At 40.0% G+C, this 26,455-nt stretch overlaps 1 protein-coding gene across 3 annotated transcripts in view; it reads right to left on the bottom strand.

The window, feature by feature from the left end:
* LOC124802610 (zinc finger protein 160-like) overlaps positions 1-26,455 on the bottom strand; it is a 220,150-nt gene that overhangs the window by 76,139 nt on the left and 117,556 nt on the right. For all 3 annotated transcript variants that reach the window (XM_047263493.1, XM_047263492.1, XM_047263494.1), the window contains 3 exons: positions 17,286-17,436; positions 16,436-16,579; positions 8,864-8,975 (listed from right to left, as the gene is read on the bottom strand). In XM_047263493.1, the coding sequence (XP_047119449.1) occupies positions 8,864-8,975; positions 16,436-16,579; positions 17,286-17,436 (407 nt within the window). The remainder of the gene's footprint in view (positions 1-8,863; positions 8,976-16,435; positions 16,580-17,285; positions 17,437-26,455) is intronic.

The following is a 26,455-nucleotide window of genomic DNA, read 5'->3' as shown; positions in this document are numbered from 1 at the left end:
CATATGGGAGTCTATTCAACGGTCGGTCAAACGATGGTTTGTTTGTACGATTCTCCTGTGTGAATGATTTCTTGAATGTGAAATTTCAAACTTCGGATTTTGTTTCACTATCTTCAACTGCCACTCCAGGCTGGTCAACAAGTGGCTGATTGGAAGCCTTAGACTTACTCACTGATTTTACACAGGACCGGATTTTTCTCGTGTTCTCTGCCAGATCTTTTGCAAAGGTATGACAGTGATAGCAGTTGTATGCTTCATGCATAGGTCACCATTTGCGCATTCTCTTTTGGACCGAGACTGCAACAGGTTCTCCTTCCTCAGCATTTTCCAAATCACGTTATTAAACCATGATGGGTCTTTCCCATTCTTAATCTACTTACTGGGCACCTAATTCTCCAGACCACATTCTACAATCTTCTTAAACTTTGCCGTCCTCTATGCCCGTCTGACTGGAACTAAATTATGTCAATTCACTGTCTAAGTGAGATGCTAACAACTCCTTATCTGCTCTTTTTAGCAGAAAAACCCTCCTAGCCTTCTTAACTGATTTATTAACTTTTGTAACCGTAGTTGTTATAATGACATCATGGTCGCCAATATCCGTTTCTATACTGACATTGTCGATAAGGTCCGGCCTATTTGCAGCTACAAGGTTTATGATATTTCTATTGTGTCTGGGCTACCGAACTAGCTGATCACAACAGATTGCAAAATTGACCTCAATAGAGACAATATTTTTGTCAACTGCAGTGAACACTCACCCTCCTAAGGCTTCAAGTCTGCCTTCCCGATATATGTTCCATGACTCGCTAGATATCTCAGAGCTTTCCACTTCATGTTTCACTCAGCTCTTGGTCCCGAGAATAATTTGAGAGCGAGGTGAGAACTTTCCTAACAGCTAGTGCCAAGTTCCCAAGTTATAATTTGTACTTGGTTGGAGTCCTGAGACCCTATTGATAAGATTATACACTGTTTACATTTATATGGTCTCTGATGGAAAGCTCAGGTTTCCAACCAGTCGCAATCTCAACATGATGCAACCCTTAGGTTAAGTGTAATACTCATCAGCATGTATGACATTCAACAAAATATTGCTACACATCTGACTAATATATGACAGTCCACACTGGCAAGGATTCACATAAATACTTTCCTTCCTAAGGCCAAAATCATTTTTGACAAAACTCAAGCTCCTCGGAAGATAAGCGATACAATATTTAATGCTACGTATGTTGAGGATCCCTTGAATTCTTGAAGTAATACCACTGAAGTATGAAATAAAGCCAAGATTTCTTTTTCTCTCAACTGAACTTGTTTCTACAAGGATTTGCAATGAATCTGTATTGTTTAGTAGTTGATCTGTGTAAGAAAATTGTCCCCAGACGCTGAAGTTCACCTGATAGGGTATAAGGATCAGATACGACCTTTGGTCTGCGAACTAGAGTGCACAATACATTACCATGTCTTGCAGTGTGGTGATAACTTGTAGCCTGCACATCTGAATCAGTGTGAGACGGCTTATGCCACAGACTGCGTCCCAGCATTCTGTCAGCTTTCCTGTGTATCAAACATTCAAGAAGGGTATGCGCAATTTTCTCCAGCTCTGTATACTCAGATGGAGCGAATTTACATGTTGAAAAAACTTGGGTGGTGTTTCCGCTACATGAACCATGCCACTGATGTCCCATGTATCGCCAAAAGAAGGAAGGTTTTGTAAGACTGGCCATTATAGCACTTTCTCTTCAAAGACCACAAAATAGTTGGCCCCAGGAAAGACAGGGGGCTCCCCATATCAACCTCATCTACTTGTTCAAAGTACTTGTCACTTACAAAGTATGTTGAAGTTGGCAAGTGTTTAAAAAGCACCATAATCTCCAACTCAAACTGGCTCCCAATGAGTTCCAAATGGTTCTACTGAGTTACAGATGTGGTGGTCGTATTTGCCAATGAATAGTCCCAATAATGAAGTAAGATGTTAAGCTACAAAACAGGTAAGTACTCCCAATAATGTTACTTCAAATGAGGCGAAGTGGTACCCCAATCTTGTGAGTCCTTCATAGGCTATAGTCTGGAAGGAACAGCAGCCAACTGTTCCGTCTAACTGCCTAGTGCATTAGGAGTGCTATCTACCCAGTTCCAGAACATTACTGAGAGATTTGATGATATCTCCACATGTAATAGCAATAATCTTGATGCCACATCCAGTTCCTGCCACGTACTGTTATCCTTTATTTCAATATGTCTGCACTTACCAGTCACTTAATTCTAGTTGTGGCTACAGAAACTGTGAGATGTTGAACCTTCGCATATTTAGGAATAGCTTGCTCATTACAGCACCATGCTACAGATGAATGTGTATGCAGAAATCTATCACACTTGTTAAGCATCATATCAAACTCAAGTACATCATTTGCCATCTCCTCTCCATAGAAGTACCATATCTATTAAACATACACCATTCAAGTCAGCAGCTGAATTATGGCAAAAATGGCGTGATACTGAGAGTTCCTTTGTTCCTTCACTTTCTTTCCTTGGGTGGACGCATTTTTGCTAGAATGTGTGATAATTTATTTTTCAGAATAGCTTGCCCACTAGGCTATCAGGATTGGATATCACGCTTGGTCTGTGAAACAGAATGTATAATACACTACCATGTTTTGCGCGTGGGTGGAGTGCTACCAATTTGTTGCCTGGAAACAAAAATTGGTGTAAGTTAGTTTGCAATAAATGCTACACCCCCACATTGAATACCCTTTCCTTTGTGCCAAAATACCCAGGAAGGGTAAGGTTTCATTTTCTATGTCCATCATAAACTTAATATTTGGCTGGACTGCTTTTAAATGGTAAAGAAACATGGATACTTTTCCTGTTCATGGCACCACACCATAAACATGCCATAGTGTGTGGTCTTTGGACTAGAGTCCTTCAGAGATTCCACAGCTGAGAACAATTTTCAAACAGAAAGACTATTCTGAAAAACAAAATTCATACCAGAGAAAACAAACCCAGCCAATGGATAAACAAAGGCAACCTAATATCACAGGCTTCTTCAGATGTTTTGGTGGTATTTCTTCAAGAATCAAAAGAGTTCTCTACAGACACAACATTAAATGTATCTTTTGCCAAACTGAGGTAACTGTCTGACCTCGGCCTCAGCAAAGAAAACAAAACCTACATGAGATTCAATATAAATGTGTATGGGGCCATATATGTTGCACTGGGTACAACTGGCATGCTGACTTATCACGTCATCATACATGCTTTGGCCAACAAGATAAATCTGCAACAGCAAAGCATTAAATTATCTTAGCATACAATTTCTCACAACATATGAGAAGACAAATATTATATCTTCAGTTTTATCCTTATGGGTATATGTGACAAAAAGTGCCACAATTATTTGCACAATGGATAATGTTGTTAATAGGCATCAGGCTTCCAATTAAGTAAAGCCCACAACCCCACATTTACTGCACTCTGATATAGTGAATAACAAGAACTATTTCTGACAGCACGGCCACAGCATGGTGGCGGACCTAATTAGCTACAAACTTTGCAAACTTTGGCTTTATCCTTGTCACAGTGACACCTGGCAGCAACACTGATGCTCCCTATCAAAATTGGAAAAGACCACAGATCGATTCCAAGGATGGGCTCTGGACACACGCTATTGTCACCCGTTTAGAAATAACTCTGTTGCATTTGTGTGCTTCTGGACAGAGCCTCCATAAGAAGATGAGTGCACATGCCCTCACTTGATGATGTACAGCAAACTGCAGCCGCCCCCCCCCCCCCCCCCCCACACACACGGAGCCTTCTGTATCCCACACAGTCATGATTCGAATAATCTATCTACAAAGAAAAGTTATAGTTGACCCAAGGTCATTAACTCAGGTATGGATAGAAGAGGGGAACCAACCAGCCACCTCTCCTGATAGAAGGTACTGAAAGCAATGAAACCAGAATGGCCAGACAAGGATTTTAATCCAATGCCTCTTAAACCAAATCTCTGTGCACAATCGCAGCACCAATGCACTCACTGGCTAAGATACCTCACAGTCCACTGCCAATAGAGTAGGGTGCTTTAGCAACATTAGTTACAGTGACAGGAATTTTTCACCAAGTAGAAATGAAATACAGGATTCATCCAAAAGATCCATCCAATTTCACAAGACTATAACATCTACACGAATGAAGATCGAATTTCGGAAACATTTTATCTTATGCACTGGACGACAATTTTTTTTATTTTCAAAAGAACCATGTTATTTTACATGTGTTTAGATCTTACATGCATGCACATATAACTTTGGGGTGCATTTCACCGTTACTTTTGGTATCAGATTTATGGTTCACTTTTCCCAAAGTTCAATGAATTCTCCACCACATGCTTGATGAACAGCCATGTGATAGTCAAACTTATCCTATACTTTTTCCAGCACATCTGAAGTTATTGCAATCACTGCTATACAGCATTGCAGTTCACACAAAGTTGTTGGAAGGGGAGGCATATAGAGTCTTTCACAAACCCTCACCACAATCAATTGCAGACCGTCAGATCAGATTGCCTTGGAGGAAGATGGTGTAATCTGAGATCCACACAGTTCTTATGGGCAATTCACTGTCGAGGCATCTCACCATTAAGAAATGATCTTTACATAAAGGAGCCAGTGCACTGGACATCCATTCTGTTGAAAAATGCAGTTTTTGACACTTTCTCGCAAACGTGGAAAACACCAGATCTCCAGCAAATTCTGACAAATGATTCAAGTAACTGCCCCTTCCTGCAAAAAAGGTCACAACATAAATCGATTTCTGGGAAACTGCATAAAATACATGTACCTTCGAAGAGCATTTCCTCTAGCTCTACTATGGTATTTGGCTGCCATGTTCTCCGAATTCTTTTGTTGTGGTGGCCCACTTCCCCATTTAAATGGAACATGGTCTCAACACTAAATGCTAAACTTGAAACAGAGTCATTGTCTTCCATCTCCATGACCATAATGAAATCACAAAATTCTACACATTGTTGTTTTTCATCATAACAAAGAGCCTATAGTGACTGAATCCTGTATGGTTTGAAACACAAACATTGCTGCAAAACATGCCAGACAGATGAACGAGGAATGCCTAACTCTCGATGAGTACAATGAGTAGACTTCTGTGGGCTACCCTTTACATCTTGAGTGCAAAGATGAAGCTGGCCTGTGAATTTGGAACTGCTAATGTCTTGAAACAGCTAATGGCTGTATTAAAGCTTTGAGCTGCAAGAGGTGCAGTGTGGTGCTCTCGATGAAAATCACAACACGTAGTTTTAACTGAACTGCACCTGTTGAAACAGTGAACACAAAACACTGCTTGCCGCTGTGTTACTGCCATCCTGACTCAATGCACAATGTATAACAAATGAGTAGGCACACAAAATAGTTCCACTACAGAGACGACTACCGGGGCAATCACATTTACAAAAGGTGCAAAGGTTAACTTATAGCTTTGACGAGTAAGTAAAAATTTACCCAAGTTTTTATCTTCATTTCTGCTGAAAATATAGCCCATTAAATAAGATTAATCAATTTGAAACACACTGTATTTGAGAATACCCTATAGGGCTGAGAAATCACGTCTCATTATAAAGCCAATATCAATGTCACTATTACATAAAATTCGTAAAAATACACTCCTGGAATTTGAAATAGAACACCGTGAATTCATTGTCCCAGGAAGGGGAAACTTTATTGACACATTCCTGGGCTCAGATACATCACATGATCACACTGACAGAACCACAGGCACATAGACACAGGCAACAGAGCATGCACAATGTCGGCACCAGTACAGTGTATATCCACCTTTCGCAGCAATGCAGGCTGCTATTCTCCCATGGAGACGATCGTAGAGATGCTGGATGTAGTCCTGTGGGATGGCTTGCCATGCCATTTCCACCTGGCGCCTCAGTTGGACCAGCGTTCGTGCTGGACGTGCAGACCACGTGAGACGACGCTTCATCCAGTCCCAAACATGCTCAATGGGGGACAGATCCGGAGATCTTGCTGGCCAGGGTAGTTGACTTACACCTTCTAGAGCACGTTGGGTGGCACGGGATACATGCGGACGTGCATTGTCCTGTTGGAACAGCAAGTTCCCTTGCCGGTCTAGGAATGGTAGAACGATGGGTTCGATGACGGTTTGGGTGTACCGTGCACTATTCAGTGTCCCCTCGACAATCACCAGTGGTGTACGGCCAGTGTAGGAGATCGCTCCCCACACCATGATGCCGGGTGTTGGCCCTGTGTGCCTCGGTCGTATGCAGTCCCGATTGTGGCGCTCACCTGCACGGCGCCAAACACGCATACGACCATCATTGGCCCCAAGGCAGAAGCGACTCTCATCGCTGAAGACGACACGTCTCCATTCGTCCCTCCATTCACGCCTGTCGCGACACCACTGGAGGCGGGCTGCACGATGTTGGAGTGTGAGCGGAAGACGGCCTAACGGTGTGCGGGACCGTAGCCCAGCTTCATGGAGACGGTTGCGAATGGTCCTTGCCGATACCCCAGGAGCAACAGTGTCCCTAATTTGCTGGGAAGTGGCGGTGCGGTCCCCTACGGCACTGCGTAGGATCCTACGGTCTTGGCGTGCATCCGTGCGTCGCTGCGGTCCGGTCCCAGGTCGACGGGCATGTGCACCTTCCGCCGACCACTGGCGACAACATCAATGTACTGTGGAGACCTCACGCCCCACGTGTTGAGCAATTCGGCGGTACGTCCACCCGGCCTCCCACATGCCCACTATACGCCCTCGCTCAAAGTCCGTCAACTGCACATACGGTTCACGTCCACGCTGTCGCGGCATGCTACCAGTGTTAAAGACTGCGATGGAGCTCCGTATGCCACGGCAAACTGGCTGACACTGACGGCGGCGGTGCACAAATGCTGCGCAGCTAGCGCCATTCGACGGCCAACACCGCGGTTCCTGGTGTGTCCGCTGTGCCGTGTGTGTGATCATTGCTTGTACAGCCCTCTCGCAGTGTCCGGAGCAAGTATGGTGGGTCTGACACACCGGTGTCAATGTGTTCTTTTTTCCATTTCCAGGAGTGTAAGTGCACAAATTTTCAGGACACAAAAAGCAATAATTGTATTTTATCAGAATTATTTTAAATTATAATCCCTCTCTCAGACATAACACATAGATTTAAGGTTAACCACATATAATTCTCAAGAACACAAACTCGAATTTAGATATACACAGGGTTTCCAAAAATTATCTAGGCATTACAATTTTAGTAAAAAAATTTATTAGTAAAGAAACTGTAACCATGGGCCGTTCAGTGGCAGGATTCACAAGTAACTGCAACATGCTCAGTTCCTAACAACAGCCCCATAAGCTTTCGGCCACAGCCTTCGTTGGAAAAAGAGAAACACACACCATTCATTCACTCACACAAGCACACCTCACACACACTTGGGCCCGAGCCGCCTGAGTTGGAGGCCGTGTGTGCATGAGGTGTGCTTGCTTGTGGGCAAAAACGCATGTGTAAGGGTCTTTTAACTGTGCCTGTCGCAACTTAGTGTGTTATCTTTACAGTAAACAGCAACATATCTTTACCTACATTGTTGAGAAATAGTAATTATCTGTGTCAAATGCAACAACTCTGTATACAGAACAACTCACTATTTCACTACAATTATATCTGAAGTTCATACTGGCAGATTTAAAATGTCTAAATAGCAACTGAATGCTCATTGGCTAACAGGTGGTGAATTGCATCAGATATGCAGAGCAGGCTTAAACATGTCTGCTTCTGTTTTTCAATCTAACTATAATCTAAATGGGAAGATAGGTAACTTAACTTAAAATTCAATGCAGGCATCAACAGCTGGAGACGAATTTTCATCCGGTATATCGCCCATAATAACTTCCCAAGTGCATGCCTCCAGTTCACACATTGTGCAGAGTTTTGTTCAACATACTTTCTCTTTTTCACTCTGGCACAGCAACCAGGATGTCCTTGCCACCTCAACCAACATCCTAGAGGCTTCTTGCCCAACCACGCATGTATACAAAGCACTTAGAGTGGTAGTGTGCTATCTTGCATGGAAAGAAGTTCAGTAATATTTTCCAAATGAGGTATGCCTGAACACACTCACTCAGCAGTTTGCACAATTGGTTTTCAAACAAATTCAAATTTTTTTTTTTTTTTTTCTTTTTTTTTTTTTTTTTTTTTTCCAAACCCCCCCCCCCCCCCCCCACACACACACACACACACACACACACACACACACACATCATTCGACAGACACTTTTCATGTCTCCCTCAATGAACAACTATGAGCCACCTTAAGGTATATGGGAAGTGGTACTTAGGGTAGCCTATCATTTGTCCCTGTTTCCTACTCCACCTGTTGAAGGTGTGCAGCAAATGTGATTATCAAAAAGACTTCTGACAGGATATTGTTACATTTGTTTTCTTCACTATAAACCCCTGACTCTGCACAGTTATCGCTGTATTCTAGAGCCCATAGTAATCTGCAATTTCTTCAGAATTGTAAAACTTTCAGGCCATTTTATTCATGCTAAAAAAGGGGAAATGTGAGAATTGTGAAACTATGAAACCCTAGTTCAGAAATTATATCATCAAAAATAGGTTAGAATGCAGCAATATTAGATGATTTCTTTTTCAATGCCTAGTGTCTCTCCCCCCCCCCCCCCTCCCCCCCCCCTCCCCCCCATACAGCCAGTATAATCTGCAGCTTGTTTTAACACAAACCATGACAAGAATTTCAAATTTTGTTGTAAAACATGAAAAATTATTATTACATTAAAGAAGTGAGAGGACAAATAAAACATTCACAATTTTACAAACCTGTATGTATCTTCAGGTGACATGTAAGAGCAGAGTTGTTAAGGAATCGTTTGAAGCACACATCACACTGCAATGGTTTCAGTTCTTCTGCACCATGAACCATCATATGTCTCTACAACAAACATAATGAAAAATGAAGCTCTTCAACTATAATACTATATACCACTTCTTAATGCTTTCTGGAACAAAGCTGCCCTGAAACACAAAGATATCAGAATTTGCCTAGTTGTGGCTTCATCAAATAGTAGCTGATCTTTATCTAAGTGGACTGATGGCAAAAGAGCTCAGACACTGTTATACAAAAGTAATAATGTGAAAGTACAAGGTACCCCAATCATTGTCTAGAAACTTATGAAGCACCTGCCCCTGCCCACATATACAAACAAACAAACACACACACACACACACACACACACACACACACACACACACAGAGAGAGAGAGAGAGAGAGAGAGAGAGAGAGAGAGAGAGAGCGCGGGGGGGGGGGGGGGGGGGGCGGAGTTACATTAACTACATTCTCCCAACAGTCGGACAGCAGTGCTCTCTCTCTCTCTCTCTTTCTCTCTTTCTCTCTGTGTGTGTGTGTGGGGGGGGGGGCACACATGTTGGCTCTGAAGTATAACACAAGTTTAAAAGCAGAGTTGCAATGTTTTTTATCTGCATGACTATCTTCCACTTAACATGTACCGTACAAAGTAAATGGCTGCTTCTTCGCACTTCATTTCATTGCTTGTATTGACCTAAATTTTGAAAAATTTGTTATTTACCCAATGTAGCATCAGTCTTCACAGCAAAACAGCAGTGTTCTATTTATACGAAATTTAAACATCTTTGCTACCATCTGGAAATTCAAAATTAATGGTCATTCATCTTGTGTGGTTTCTGTATTTTTTACTAACATAGTAGATCCATGTCAAAATAATTTGTGATAAACCCCAAATTTATTTTCCAGTATTCATATTTTAGCACTGATTAATTCTGCACTGACAAAAAAAAGACTGGTCAAAATGGTTCAAATGGCTCTAAGAACTATGAGACTTAAAATCTGAGGCCATCAGTCCCCTAGACTTAGAACTACTTAAACCTAACTAACCAAAGGACATCACACACATCCAAGCCCAAGGCAGGATTCAAACCAGCGACCGTAGCAGCAGCGTGGTTCCGGACTAAAGTGCCTAGAACCACTCGGCCACAGTGGCCGGCGAAAAGACTGGTCAGATAACATATTACTGCCTACTCAGTAGGCTGATCACTATACAGTCAGTACTGTATCTTGCTATATGAAAGTTAACACTACAAACCAAATGAGCTGCTCCATGATAGTCAATCACAATGGTGTTATGAACCACACTAATTTTACTGGGCACCACGTCTTCATTAAGGAGTAATATCTGGAACATCTATCATCATACTTAACAGTCTCAGTGGAATGGATTTCAAGTTTCCTGTCCACAGTTCCAGTCTGTCAGAGAAGAGGTATCTATTTTATGTGTACAGACTGAAATGGAAAGTGAACATTTGTACCAAGGCCAGAAATCAAACCCAGGTCTCGTGCTCACTAGGCAGGTGCATTAGCCACTATGCCACCTTGGCACAGAGGTTCACACAACTGCACAGATTACCCTGGCATGCTTCCATCCTTGATCTAGATTCTCTCTGCTGTGCCAGTCTACTTTATAAGTTAGACTGGGTAACCCATGCAGTTGTGTGAACCGCTTTGCCAAGGTACCTTAGTGACTAACACACCTACCTAGCAAGCAGGAAACCTGGGTTTGATTTCTGACCTTGGTACAAATTTTCATTCATCACTTTATTCTATATATATAAAATCATATCTGTATGAGACCACTGAAGTCTCCAAAATCTTGTCATTTCACTGGAATCAATATTGCTGGAATTGTCAGTAACAACAAGGACACATAATGAGTGTTTGGTGCAAAAATTGTTACCAAACAGTATTCACAAAACAAAATGCAATGCTCCTACAGGGATGGAACTATTGTATACCATTTGACTAGACCATTTGTCACAAGACTTTAGAATCAGTCACAATGATGAAAAGTACTTCCACTCACAGCAACTAAAGAGGGAACAACCACATAATTGCTTGAATTGGAACACCAGCTCGCTGGAAGAATCCTTACAAAATGTGTTTCGTATGAGTAGGAAGCTTGTTACAAAACAACACTGATCCAACCCACTCTCAAGTATTATTCCAACACAATTAGATAAGAGAGACAAGGTTTGAAAGATGATTTTCATGTCTTGTCATCAGTCTGTTTTGTCTAAGCAAGAGTACCATAAGTATACTCAAAAAGCTCTCCATGGGAAACAGTAAAATGAAGATATTTAAAATCATGATGGAGCTGGTCTTAGACTTTTAAGAAACCATGTTATGAGGGAGTCAACAAAAACACTGCTACCTCTCATACGTCCTGCAGTGATTGTAGCAGTAAAATTAGAGAAGTCTGGTCTACTATAGAAACCTACACGTTACCCTTCTCACATACCACTTTCATATGATATCCTTCTCACACACCAGTTTCAGATGGAATTGGAGGGACACTATTACACTATGAAAATCTGACATACATTACACAAAGCCTTTTGGAAACAAATGTAACTGCTGAATACAACATCAATACAGTATGTCAGACTCGTTAGTTTGAAGCTAGGTAAGAGAGAATTAAGTCTGTAAATGTAATAGTTACCATAAATGGTTTCTGTCTATGCCTTGGGACACCTCCATATTTTTTTGCAATATGTATCTCACTGACATTAATGTTTGTATTTTGGCAGGTATCACACTTCCACCAAGTCATTAAACCCTCGTCTCTGACAAGCCATCCACCTAAATAATGCTGTCGGAATGCACTACTGAAACAACAGATACATTGCTACCAGTTTCACTTGAATAGAACTGAACTTAGCATCTGATCAGGCACTAACAGAACATTTACTCCACACATAAATATCATTCTAACGCAGATCAGTTATTTCAGACAACCACAAACTCATGAACCTCTTTTTATTGAAATCAGGTCTGCATGATCCAACGTGCAATTGTATCCAGAATGTAGCGGAGATGCTGAGTCATAGACTGGCACAACAAAGAGACTGTCACAAATAAAGCTTTCAGCCATTAAGGCCTTCGTCAAAAATAGATCTCACGCGCACGCACACCCGCAAGCACACATAGGCGCGCGCGCGCACAAATGCACCTCACATACATGACTACAGTCTCAGGCAACTGAAGCCACACTGCAAGCAGCAGCACCAGTGCATGATGGGAGTGGCAACTGGATGAGTGTAAGGAGGAGGCTGGAGTGGGGAGGGGGAGGGATAGTAGGCTAGGAGTGGCGGACAGTGAAGTGCTGCTGGGGAGTGCGCAGGGATGAGGTGGAGAGAGGGTAGGGCAGCTATGTGCAGTCAGGAGGTTAGATGGAGGGCAGGGGAGAGGTGGGGAGACATGAGGGGGTAGCGAAAAAGGTGAGACGTAACAAGAATGGGTGCAATGGTGGAATGAGGGCTGCATAGTGCTGGAATGGGAAGAGGGAAGGGACTGGATGGATGAGGACAATGACTAACGAAGGTTGAGGCCAGGAGGGTTATGAGAACGTAGGATATACTGCAGGGAAAGTTCCCACTTGCGCAATTCAGAAAAGCTGATGTTGGAGGGAAGGATCCATATGGCACAATCTGTGAAGCAGTCATTGGAATGCAGGATTTCATGTTTGGCAGCATGCTCAGCAACAGGGTGGTCTCATAATATCTCAGCCACAGTTTGTCGGTGGTCATTCATGCGGACAGAGCGCTTGTTGGTTGTCATACCCACATAGAATACAGCACAGTGGTTGCAGCTTAACTTGTAGATCACATGACTGGTTTCACAGATAGCCCTGCCTTTGATAGGATAGGTGAGGTTTGCGACTGGACTGGAGTAGGTGGTTGTGGAAGGATGTATGGACAGGTCTTGCATCTAGGTCTATTACAGCGGTATGAGCCATGAGGTAAGTGGTTGGAAGCAGGGGTTGTGTAGGGATGGACAAGTATATTGTGTAGGTTCGGTGGATGGAGGAATGCCGCTGACGGAGGGGTGGGAAGGAGAGTGGACAGAAATTTCTCCTTTCAGGGCATGAAGAGGGGTAGTCGAAACCCTGACGGAGAATGTAATTTAGTTGCTCCAGTCCTGCGTGGTACTGAGTTACGAGGGGACTGCTCCTCTGTGGCCAGACAGTGGGACTTTGGGAGGTGGTGGGAGACTGGAAAGATAAGGCACAGGAGATTTGTTTTTGTACAAGGTTGGGAGGATAATTACAGTCTGTGAAGGCTTCAGTGAGACCCTCGGTATATTTTGAGAGGGACCATTCATCACTTTATCACTGCAGACGCAACAACCACACATGGCTACGCTGTATGAAAGGGACTTCTTGGTATGGAATGGCTCGCAGTTATCAAAGTGGAGGTATTGTTGGTGGTTAGTAGGTTTGATATGGACAGAGGTACTGACTTAGCCACCTTTGAGGTGGAGGTCAATAAAAAGGAAGGTGGCTTATTGGGTTGAGTAGGACCAAGTGAAGCAAAATGAGGAAGAAGTTGTTGAGGTTCTGCAGGAATGGGGGATATGGTGTCCTCACCCTCGATCCAGATCGCAAAGATGTCATTTTTGACGAAGGCCTTACTGGCCTAAAGCTTTATTTCTGTCAGTCTTTTTGTTGTGCCTATCTGCGGCTCAGCATCTCCACTATAAGGTGAGTGGCAATTTTCCTTTTCATAATATTGTTACATTCCATTTTGGATTTTCCACTGTTTATTATCCCTAATTCTGTCAGAGACAGCAAAGGACTTGGAAGAGCAGTTGAATGGAATGGACAGTGTCTTGAAAGGAGGATATAAGATGAACATCAACAAAAGCAAAACAAGGATAATGGAATGTAGTCTAATTAAGTCGGGTGATGCTGAGGGAATTAGATTAGGAAATGAGGCACTTAAAGTAGTAAAGGAGTTTTGCTATTTGGGGAGCAAAATAACTGATGATGGTCGAAGTAGAGAGGATATAAAATGTAGGCTGGCAATGGCAAGGAAAGCGTTTCTGAAGAAGAGAAATTTGTTAACATCGAGTATAGATTTAAGTGTCAGGAAGTCATTTCTGAAAGTATTCGTATGGAGTGTAGCCATGTATGGAAGTGAAACATGGACGATAAATAGTTTGGACAAGAAGAGAATAGAAGCTTTCGAAATGTGGTGCTACAGAAGAATGCTGAAGATTAGATGGGTAGATCACATAACTAATGAGGAAGTATTGAATAGGATTGGGGAGAAGAGAAGTTTGTGGCACAACTTGACCAGAAGAAGGGATCGGTTGGTAGGACATGTTCTGAGGCATCAAGGGATCACCAATTTAGTATTGGAGGGCAGCGTGGAGGGTAAAAATCGTAGAGGGAGACCAAGAGATGAATACACTAAGCAGATTCAGAAGGATGTAGGTTGCAGTAGGTACTGGGAGATGAAGAAGCTTGCACAGGATAGAATAGCATGGAGAGCTGCATCAAACCAGTCTCAGGACTGAAGACCACAACAACAACAACAACATTATCCCTAATGGTTGTTGAAAGTCTCCTAATCTGTGACTTCCTCCAAAGCCCAAGTTACATGTGAATCTGCCAATAAATGGCATGGAAATGAAAATCCTTGTCTGTCCCCACAGAAAGATTTCATAAAATCAAGACCATACAAAAATGGTTAATCATACATAAGAGATCCATTCAGTCATTCCGGTAACATCTACAAACAGTTACCAAATTGTTTACATTTGTGCAACTACCAAAATTTTAAATACACACAATGAGTTCACTGCTTTCATCATCAAAACAAGCAGCTCTGACAATAGAGCAAAAAACCCAATGTTGGTGTTTTCATTCTCTATCATGCCATTCATAAGCACAATTCAGTAATCCACAAGTGTAAGAAAACTTCAAAACTTGCAAAAATTGTCACTGGTGCAGATGAATAATGTCATTCTATGAGAGTATTTCTATTTCATTAACTTCAATCATTTGGCCTATCTACTCACTACACAGGCACAAATGTATGTCACTATTTTCTCATTATCTTCTCTCATGCCCCATTATCTTCTCTCATGTCCTTTCAAGTGAAATATATCGTTCCATAGGTTCTCATAGTCCCTTGATCATTTTTAACCACTGCTATTAATGGTTCTTTGTCCCCCCCCCCCCCACCCCCGTCCTAAATATAATGTTGTAAAATACTGGGCAAGTTGACCTTGTAACTGGGTTTCCCCATCAGTTACTAAATTTTGTGATAATTATAGTGATAATTTCGTGATAATTTTGTGATAATTATAGTCTTTGTGTTTACAAACTACTTAAATAATTTTCTGAAGATATAACTGATATTGAGGACACAGACTAGATTCATCCATGAAAGTAACAACCACCTACTCCAGCCCCGCTACTGGTAAAACATACACAATTCAAGGCAGGGCTACGTGTGAAACTACACATGTCATTTATCAACTGACATGCCTGCACTGCACAGCCTTTTACATCGGCATGACAACAACTAAACTGGCTGAGCGCATGAACGGACACAGACTAACTGTCCGCCTAGGAGATGCCCAATACCCAGTAGCGGAGCATGCCCTCCAGCATAATTCTAGGGACCTAGGAACCTGCTACACCATATGTGCCATTTGGCTTCTCCCACCCAACACCAGTCCCTCTGAACTGCGGAGATGGGAACTTGCACTCCAACACATCCTTTCATCCCACCATCCCCCTGGACTGAACCTACATTAAACAACCTTACTCCCATTCACTCTTCAGTCTTCTCCTCTTTCCCTTTCCTCTTTAGCCATTCACGCATCTTTTCATCCTACATAGAGGTGTTTATCTTTATACTATATACCTCTTTACTTCTGTATGCATCCTCTTTGGTTTGAAGCTGGCACAGTACTTACAGTAGAATATCTTTGGCTTCCCTCTGACAACCATGCCTCCATCCTTCCTACCGTCCCTATTTTCCTTTCCCGGTTGCTTCATAACCTGGGTTATGAGTAACTGAATCTCCTTTCCCTTCTTCCCTTTCTTTCCCCTCTCTCCTCCTCGATGAAGGAACATTTGTTCCGAAAGCTAGGAACGTAAATTTTCAGTTCTGTTTTATATGTATCTATCGGCTGTACTGAGCTGAGGTAAGTACTGGCCAGCCCCTCTATCGCTTTGTTAGTATTTGTTTCACATCTTTATATGAGATTTTCCATTAATCATATATGTGTTCTAGCTTATAGGTTATGTACGCCTTTCCAATACTAACAGTAAAAGAAAGATATTTTAACACAAAAATTCCAATTTTAACTTCCATTTGCTGCTGTTTGTTATACTCTTCACCCACACTTGTAGTTTCATTTTTCTTCCCCCCCTCCCGTTAGGGAGACCTGGCTGCCTAATTAATGTAAAGGGCAGTTTACACTGGCATGTGAAAAATGCAAAAAGCAAGAGCTAATACACAAAAACAAATAAATATTTATCAATAACAGCATGAATAACACTTACCTCAAGTCTCTCATTTGAAGCAAAACATTTGTAGCATGTTTCACATTTGAATGGCTTGGCAGGATTGATAATTCTGGAGTCAGCTGCCATCACAACTGCATGTGTCGTTACATGCTCCACAAGACGAGCGCGATTGGCAAACGTCTGAAACAGAATACAATACTTATTGGTCACACGTAAAATAATTTTTATACATCTGTTTTTACAAAATAGAAATAGCTGTAATTACCATATAGTAGTGGCAGTAACACAAAAGACAGATTATAATTTTTTGCCCTTTCACAAACAGCCTATTAATCTTCGAGAGATGAAAGTAAAGTGTAAAAAATGATTCACGGTTCACAGATTTCTGCATATGAATACCCTGCACATTATCTTTATGCTGTACCTTTTTTTAATGCCATATGAGAAAACAGAATAATGTTCTATTCAAAATCTATTGCCTACTCATTCTCCTTTCTCTGATTAACCAGCCACTCTATCACTGCGTAGGAGCTAAGTGCCTCTTTTTATGTTTCTCATATACTTCCATAAAATATAATAACCATAATAACAACTATACACTGTCTTGTTACGAAGATGACAAAGTACTCTGACATATCAGCAGTCTTAACCAACAAATTACGCTGCATGTAAAAGTTATTTACTGGATAACTTTTTGGTTTTATTTATTTAAAAAAAAAAATCTCACAGTGTATGGGGCTCATTTTTTTAAAAAAAAAAGGAAAAATTAATAATATTCAACAGCCTGACATAAATTAATTTATAAAAAATGAATGTTTTGCTACTGAACAAGAAAAACGTCGAGCACATATAGGATTAAATTACAATACGTGAGTCTTCACATTACCTGGGCACATTGAGGACAGCGAGCCTCCACACTGGCAGTATCCGAAACAGTATTCTTGCTCCCAGGAACGTGATGATGCAGCAGGGAATGAAGCTCCAAAAGAGATGCAAGGCCAAACCGTAAGCCACAGTAATCACACTGTTTTGTTGTACTATACAGAAAAGAAAGAAAAAAATAATCATCCAGCATACATAACAAGTAACTCAAGAGGAAAATAACTAATTGTTACAGTCATGATGTACATAAACAGCAACAATTATATATTATATTATATATACATATATCGACAGCTACAATCATTAGCAGAAAGTCAGTATGTGGGGTGAAGGAGTGAAGGACAGAAGGAGGTGGGGAGCAAAAGTGAAAGAAAGAAAGAAAGAAAGAAAAACTATTGGAAATTTAATAACATCCTGATACAAACACAATACAAATCCAAATGAAAAAAGTTCTCAATATGCCAATTTTTATTTTTCTGCTACCTCTATAATGAAACAGCCTACATTTATTTTTATTCATAACCTTGCATATTCACACTTGCTTATATTGTTATTTCACTACAGCAAAATGTTTTGCATGTTACAGACAGCAGATTTATATTTTTCTTTCATTTGTGAATTGTAGTACTTTATTATTCCCATTATGATCATTCTACCTCACATAAAAGCTATCACAATGAAGTACATAAGAGTTTCCACAATCTGACTGGTTTTATTACTTCTAATTGTTCTTTCCTGAACCCCTACTAATGTGCTGCACTTTAAAGCCAAACAGCAACTACTAGTTTACATCTAAAAAAGTTGCTTACATCTGATAGGCTTATAGGGGGTCATATTTGCTATTGCACATTTTACAAAATAGTGTCTGCCTGGAGTAATTAGTAAGATTTTTGCTTAGCAAAGCTTCATTGAGAACTGAAATCACTGCTGCTGCTATCACCATGCTTTAACACTGCAGCATCTCATTTTATATAAACTATGGCACTTTTCAGAATTGTGGGATCACTATGTCACTGAACATTCCTCGTGGAAACCCCAAAGATACTTGAGTCGTTCTACTACTCTAAAACTAACTCATTACATTCACCAAGAAGTATGTCACAATGATTTTAAAAAATAACAATGGTGTTTACTGACCATGAAAGTACTGTTCAGATGGTAGGATCAGTGTTTGTATTATCTTGGGGTAGAAATTTACCACCTATCACCTATCCAACCGACGACACACAAAGTACATCACCATAATGAAAGCATTAGTGTCATCACTGTGGAACATTCAGACACTCTAATTGCTGAATTTGATCTTTTCAATTCTTCAGCCAGTTACAGCAGTCATCCACCTTGCCCATCACTGTGAATACTGCCAGCTCCGAAACTGAACACTCACATCAATCTATGAGCTGCTGATGTACTGATGGCAGAAACATTCAATTTCAGATACACAGGAATGCTCGTTTTGAAAACTCTATTTAGTTTACTCAATGCACTCCAGTCCACGGATTCTATGGTTTCAATGGGCCCTGTATTTATTCTGTAGTATCTGAATATTATTATGCCTATATGCCAATCTCGCTCTTTAAAGTTCTTCCATTCATTGGAGAAGTTTTGTCATGCAAATGGTACAATGTCCTCAACAAAATGAAGGTGATTCAGGTCACTTCATAACACTTAATCCTCCTTTCTACATCCACATCTACATCTATACTCTGCAAACCACAGTGAGGTGCATCGCTGAGAGTATGTCCCATTGTACCATTTATTAGGCTTTCTTCTTGTTCCATTCACATATGGTGCATGGGAAGAATGAGTCTCTGAATGGCTGTGCGTACAGTAATTATCCTAATATTATCCTCACGATCCCTGTGTGAGTGATACACAGGGGGTTGTAGTATATCCCTAGAGTAATCGTTTAAAGCTGGTTCTTGAAACTTTGTTAATAGACTTTCTCGGGATAGTTTACGTCTGTCTTCACAAGTCTATGATTTCAATTCCTTCAGTACCTCTGTGATACTCTCCCATGGATCAAACAAACCTGTGACCATTCATGCCGTCTTTCTCTGTGTATGTTCAATATCCCCTGTTAGTCCTACCTGAACAGGTCCCACATGCTTGAGCAACATTCTAGGATGGGTCGCATGAGTGATTTGTAAGCAACCTCTTTGGTAGACTGATTGCACCTCATCAGTATTCGACCAATAAATCGAAGTCCACCAGCTGCTTTACCCATGACAACCTATGTGATCATACCATTTCATATCCTACCCAGGTATTTGTACTAACTTAAAGCTCTAATGTTTTCAAATCTTGTCAGTGCAGCCCCAACAATCAATCTTTCCTTCTTACCCCATGTGGTAAATCTCCCCTGATCCTGAGTACTGGGTGACTTTTCAGAACTCTATCCCTTTTCCTAAACCTGTCGAGTTCCTTTCTTTTCATCCCTCTTCCTTCCCTTCCAACCCTTCTGCCAAAATAAGGAACCACTGGCTCCAAAAGCTTGCATAAATAAAACCTCTTTTTTTAAAATATGTGTGTTGCCCTGCTCCTGATTGGTGAGTAGAGTTTTTATCAATCCAATTACATTATATTGTCAAAAATTGGTTATTATCCTTGTTACAGCCCATAATATGTTTTGCTGATGATACAACTTTACTTACTTCACATCATAACATCTCAACACTTTCATAAGATTATAAGAGAAACTCTTAACCTTGTATTAAATTGGTTTGCAACCAATAAAATTGTTTGTAATCAACACAAAACTCAAAGGCTATGTTAGGACTGTCGAAGAATGTAGAAAATAAATATGTCAAATTTTAGGAATACATGTTGACACCAGACTCAACTGGGAAGAGCATATCAACCAAGTCTGCATATTCCCCTCACATCAGTCACCTAACATTGTAAAAAAAAATTCATTCATTGCAAATAAAAATGCTGTGATCTGCACAAGCCAATACTGTACAAAGATCATGTTCTATTTCTTTTTTATCTCTGCTTTGGGATACTTGTAGCATCTCTTGTGCATTTTGCTTTGAGTCAGGCATCTAGGAAAGCTTATGTTCACTATACTACAAACCAGATAGGATCAATGCATCTTTTGTCACTTCAAACCGATTATTTTACTGTGATACTCTTCTCCGGTTTGTAGTTTGATATTCAACTCAAGATGACACAATATTTTGATGGTCTACCTGGCTATCATCTTCAAGTTGAAATAATGTGTCAACTGTACTTGTAGATCTGGCTGCAAATCTGAGAAGGGTATCAAATTATTTTACCAGGGCAGCTTATGAGGTCCAATCATTTTGCTGGTGACATCTTGCCACAATTTTCTTTTCTTAGTAACAATTAAGTTCCATTCTGGGGTTCTTGATGATTTTTTAAGCTCAGTTTTTCATTCTCTCTCTCTCTCTCTCTCTCTCTCTCTCTCTCTCTCTCTCTGATTTTGTACTTTGTGATGCATCATCAGTTGATAATGAGTTCATTTCTCTACTGAATACTGAATTCTCACAAACACCACCTGGTCCACAGCCGCACTGCCCAAAGTCTAAAAATTAGATCTTAGTGAAGGCATGATCACAGTCATATTCTCCATTACAAAACATACCATAGTCCTCATACAAAACCTACAGTATTTCATCATCACTACTTTTAGCCATACTGATAAGACCATGTCTACCTGATTTCATGTCTGATTTGTTCACAATACACAATACTGCCATAAACTGTGGTGCATGCAGTATGGTGTTGTGATTAGTGTCATTGGTCGGCGTGCTGCGGGTCGCCAATTCAAACACGATCACCAGCAATTATTAAATATTTATCATTTCTGGAAGGTTCTTGAAATATCTTATGTTTGTACATTCTGGAATATTCAATATCTGTATAAATAACTGCACCCTCCATCAAGTTCAGTTCTGTTCCGGCTGTACATCGGTGTTCGTAATTAAAGTGCTTTCAGTTGTAAGTGTTGTTTTTCACTGATGACCCTACTTCTGGATTTGGACTCAAGTGCAGTTACAATGAGACAATGTGCTGAAACATTCTACATTTATGTATTCTACCTAATGCAATATACGAGAAATTACAATAAATGTGAAGGCTGGTAAAATATACTAAACATTACAACAGAAAAGTTATCTTTACAGGCTGGACTCACATCCCATCCTGACACACACAGACAGGCATTCCTATTCAGTATCAGCTGAGCAAAGGCACAACATGTAATGGATACTGACTAAAATGGCCACCATAAAAGTAGGTGCTTCAAGATCCCATCGCTATCTGCAGCCCTCTGGCACTAAGCGTTGTGATTCACCCACCTCATAGCTATGTTGTCATATATACATTGTTAACAGTAAGTTATGTCAGCACCAGCTAAAATGTTCAGTGTTTCCATGCCATACTGTGTGTTCACAGTGTGGTTTCAGTCTTCCGTGGAATGGTGGGTTGACATGTATTTGGTAGTGAGCGAAATGAATGAGCCGGAGCCTACATGCAGTCGGTGTGTGTAAAGGGCAAAAAGATATTCAAAAGCAATCTAAAATTGTTGTACCAAATGTACTGAAATTTTTTACTAATTTGACCAGTGGTGGAGACGCCAGGAATAATATAAATTTTGCGCAAGTTCATCACTTGACAACTACATTTTGCTGTATTTCCATATCAAATGTATTCCGTATTAACAGTGCAGTAACATTAGCAGCCTCTCTAGATGTGAGCACATATTTTGATACTCCATGAAAAGGATACAAATGAAAACAGAAATCTATGGAACTTAACAATTTAGACAAAAGTTGACATGTAGAACTGTGCTTCAATATGATGAGAGAGTATCCGAAGGCTATAAAAATACAGGGTGATCTCTGTGAAAAAATTAATTATTCTGGCTCAGAGGCTTCCATTCTTTGTCTTCTCCACTCACTCTCCATTTTGTTTCAGAAAATGTGACAACGGACAAAAATTTTTAATGGAATACAGACACAATGCAGCAACAAGAACAAAATTGTGTGTGCAATGCACATATTGTATTCCAAGTATAATAACCTTGTAGTATACTTCGATAAAACTTGGGTTGCACAAAACTAAGCACACAAATATAGTCTGCTTGACTTCAATGGAAATATTGGCCTGAAAGTGCTTACAGTTACTTTTGTGTACCATATATCTGTGATTTGGATGATGGGTGCAATGATGAAGTGTCAGTAATAGCTGCAAATTAAAGTTTCTGTGAGGTAGAGAATATTCTCTGTTGTAATACGGCAGCCCTCAGAAGTAAAATGCTAATGGCGGCATACAAGTACTCAAGCACTGCTGCACAAAATCCATTCATATGTGACACAATACAGTAATGTCTCAGATGCTACCAAAGTTAATTTTATATTTCTATTACGAACTTTCTTGCTGGAAGTTTCTACAGGGTACAACAAAACACAAATTCATCGGCGACAACATTTTTTGTTACACAGGTAGAAAAGTTGTGCACCTCTTATGGTATTTTATTTTTTATCTCTGAATACTTTCACATGTTCTCAATAAAATGTTTATCATACGCATCTATAAAATTTGAGAATGTTCATATATATTTTTGCAGTTCAATTATTTGAGTGGTTCTATCGTTTCCATAGGTTACAGTAAAAAATTATTTTTCTTGAGAATTTCTTGTTCATTAGCTTTTATTTATTTTCTTTTTCCGTAGCAGCTGGAAGTTTGCCAACTGAATATTCACCCTGAACTCATATGCCCTGCTCAAGCACTCAAGGGTGCAAGGGATGCTCTTCCTGCATCTTCCCTCCCTTAATAGGCAAGAGAATGCATATTCGGCAGTATGGCACATGGTACAAAACAAATAATGTGTGTCGCAGAGAAGTTTAATGTTAAACTTCTAAGTGGGCACGTTCTAAGAAAATATGTATGTTCTAAGAAGAAGCACCAATCCCTCTTATATAAATCTCTCAAAATTTCTTTCAAGAAAACACATGAAGTTTGACTTCTTACAGTGGTTTACTGGTAGTCATCCCTTCACAACAAATGAAGCAGGAAAAGTGAGAAATGGTAATGGTATCTGAAGATCATCAGCAACAAATCACAAAGTGTTAAATGCAGACCAAAAGAAAATGTGAAAATCAATATTTAGATCATTTTAAAAACAAGTCCAAACGATCTATTGCTGTGGTTGAGGTGTGATCCCACCTCTTTGCACCAGAAATGTAGCGCCAATGAAATTGCTGAATGGAGGAAGTGGTCCTACACTAAAGCCAAGGCGAGAATGATTTCATTTGACAGAAATAATATAGCCAGCATTTTGTGGTATGCAATGGGGATTCTTTTTATTGATCACCTACAAAAAATAACATGATAACTGGTGAATACTTCACAAGTCTTTTGGTTCAGCTGAAAGATACAGCACATGCTGAGGCCAGGATTACGAGGGGAAGAGACTGATAGGGGACCAAAAGCTTTCATGATATCAACAACTGTAGACAGAGGAGTTTTGGCATTGGAAAAACTAAAGTATCTGGAATACTAACACTTGATTCATCCTATTTACAACTTACGCACCTCCTGTGTTTCTCTCATTCTCACACGTAAAGAAAATTGTGGCGGAAATATATTTGTATACAATGAAGTAACTAAAGCAGCTGTATGTTAGTATTTTCTACGGTATAAAGAAACACACTTCATGAATGGAAACTACTCATTAAACAAAAAAAAGTTGAGTGGAAACTACTCATTCAAAAAAAAAAAAAAAAAAAAAAAAAAAAAAAAAAAAAAAAAAAAAAAAAAAAAAAAAAAGAAGAAAGAAAAAGAAAAAACACAGTAAGTTAATCTAAAATGAAACTGCAACAAAAATACTTATCACAAAGCATTACGTTGTCAAAATTATCGATTGCTGCACCATGGCGTAGTTCCTGGAGGAATGAATGCATTATCTAGTTTATACTCGTTGCCACTAGATGTCGGTTGTCTTCTGCTTGCTTGGGTATTGTCAAATGTTGCAAAATGGCTACTCCACAGCAGAAATCATTTGTGTTCTCGAGTTTGCAAAGTGTAATTCTGTGATCAGAGTGCAAAGAAGTTTCAGGCAGAGGTAGCAGACTGATCCTCCGAATGGATGAAACATTCGCAGATGGTATTGACATTTCATAGACATAGGATGTGTATGTGAAGTAAAGAGCCCTGGCCATCCTAACGTTTCCGACAAAAATGCCGCATGAATTGAAACCACTTTCCAATGTAGTCCTACAAAGTCAACTTGTCCTGTCAGTCGGGAGTTACAGATGCGTACAGCAACAATATGGCGAGTACTGAGATGTCGGTTAGTTATGAAGCAGTACAAGTTACAGCTGTTACAGGCTCGACGTCATGGATGACAAATGCAAACATGTGACATTTTCCGACGAGTTTCAGAATGCTATTGACAATGATGACACTTTTGTACAGCGCATCGTGCTCTGTGATAACCAACTTTCACCTTAACGGGGAAGTTCGAATTTGGGTCCTACAGAACCCATATGCGTACAATGAATATGTACGAGATTCACCCAAAGTAAATGTGTTTTTTGCAATATCTCACTCATCTGTTTATGATCCGTTCGTCTTCAATGGAAACACGGTTAAAGATCCAAGCCTGAATGAGGACAATTTCATTTTTGAACAAGACGGGGCACCCCCTTCCTGGAGTTACCACGAACGTGAATATCTGAATAAAATTCTACACACTTCTCATCTGGCGTCCACAGTCACCGAATCTGATGCCCAGTGACTACTTCTGTGAGATTTCATTAAGGACAATGTTTACGCACCAACATCTAGAAGAGTTGGAGAACCAGAGCTATACTGCCATAACATCAGTGATGAATGCCATGCTTACCCGAGTATGGTAGGAATTCGAGTATTAATGTGATACTGCTTCTGTCGCTGGTGGAGGGCATATTGAACATCCGTAATCTAAACTTGAGAGATTCGTTAATGTGTGTCCCAAGTTTCAAAGTTGAATGTCTTACAGTTTAATAAATATATGGGTCCGAAACAAGTATATTATTTTTGAAACACCCTGTATAAGCAGATTTTTTACCTAAAATACATTATTTTATGGGTAGACAAAGAGCTCATTAATTAGTTTTATGTTCCATGGATCATTGTTCAAAATAAATTGTAATAATGTGGAACGAGTCATTTTACACTCCGTTGCAAATTTGTATATCTGGTTACATACTGAAAATTTATGAGTGTCTTTCTTTTTCAAATACAGAGATGTGAGTTAGTATTTCTTACGCACCACTTTTTACACATTGCAATAATGGAAATTCTTCTGTGAAATAAAAGACTTTGTCAAGTAGAATTTTTTTAAGTTTATTTTCAAATTTTAATTTGCTGTCTTGTCAGACATTTTATATCCCTGGGTAAGCAACCAAAAATTTTTGTTGCAGCATCGTTTACACCTTTTGCTCTAAATACAAACTTAAAGTGAAGTAATGAAAGTCATTTTTTCCTTTGGAACTGTAATTATGTACATCATTGTTCATTTTGAACTCTAGTAGATTATTTACAACAAACTCTGCACATTTTTGAGCAACAAAGCGTTTCTGTCTTAAAAAAGAGCTACCCCAGAACATTATTCCATATGACATTACAGAATAAAAATATGCAAGTATGTCAACTTACTCCATCTCTCTCCAAGATTTGCAATGATCTTAAGTGCAAATGCAGCTGAACTAAGTTGTTTTAGCAGTTCCAAAATGTTCTTTTTCCAGTTTAAATTCGCATCAATAAAGACGTCTAAGAATTCTGATGTTTCCACCCTGTTTATTATTTCCTCACGAAATGTTACACTTATCATTGGTGCAGTACCCCTAGGTGTGCAGAACTGAGTACGTTGTGTCTTTTTAAAATTGAGAGTGAGACCACTCACAGAAACCTAGTCAATGATACTTTGAAGAACACTGTTTACAATTTTTTCTGTTTCTGTATGAATGCTTGGATTGATCACAATACTAGTGTCATCTGCAAAATAAACTATTTCTGCTTGTTGTGTTTTAGATGGAAGATCATTTACATACATGAGGAACAATAGTGGACCTAAGATTGAGCCCTGGAGAACACCATATGTGATTTTTACCCATCAGAATTACATCCCAAGACTATACTGGTTGAATTAGTGAGTAGAACTTT

This window comes from Schistocerca piceifrons, chromosome 6, assembly GCF_021461385.2.
Source record: "Schistocerca piceifrons isolate TAMUIC-IGC-003096 chromosome 6, iqSchPice1.1, whole genome shotgun sequence".
NCBI lineage: Eukaryota > Metazoa > Arthropoda > Insecta > Orthoptera > Acrididae > Schistocerca > Schistocerca piceifrons.
Note: the sequence above shows the minus strand (reverse complement) of the source record. Positions and strands in the feature narration are given on the sequence as shown.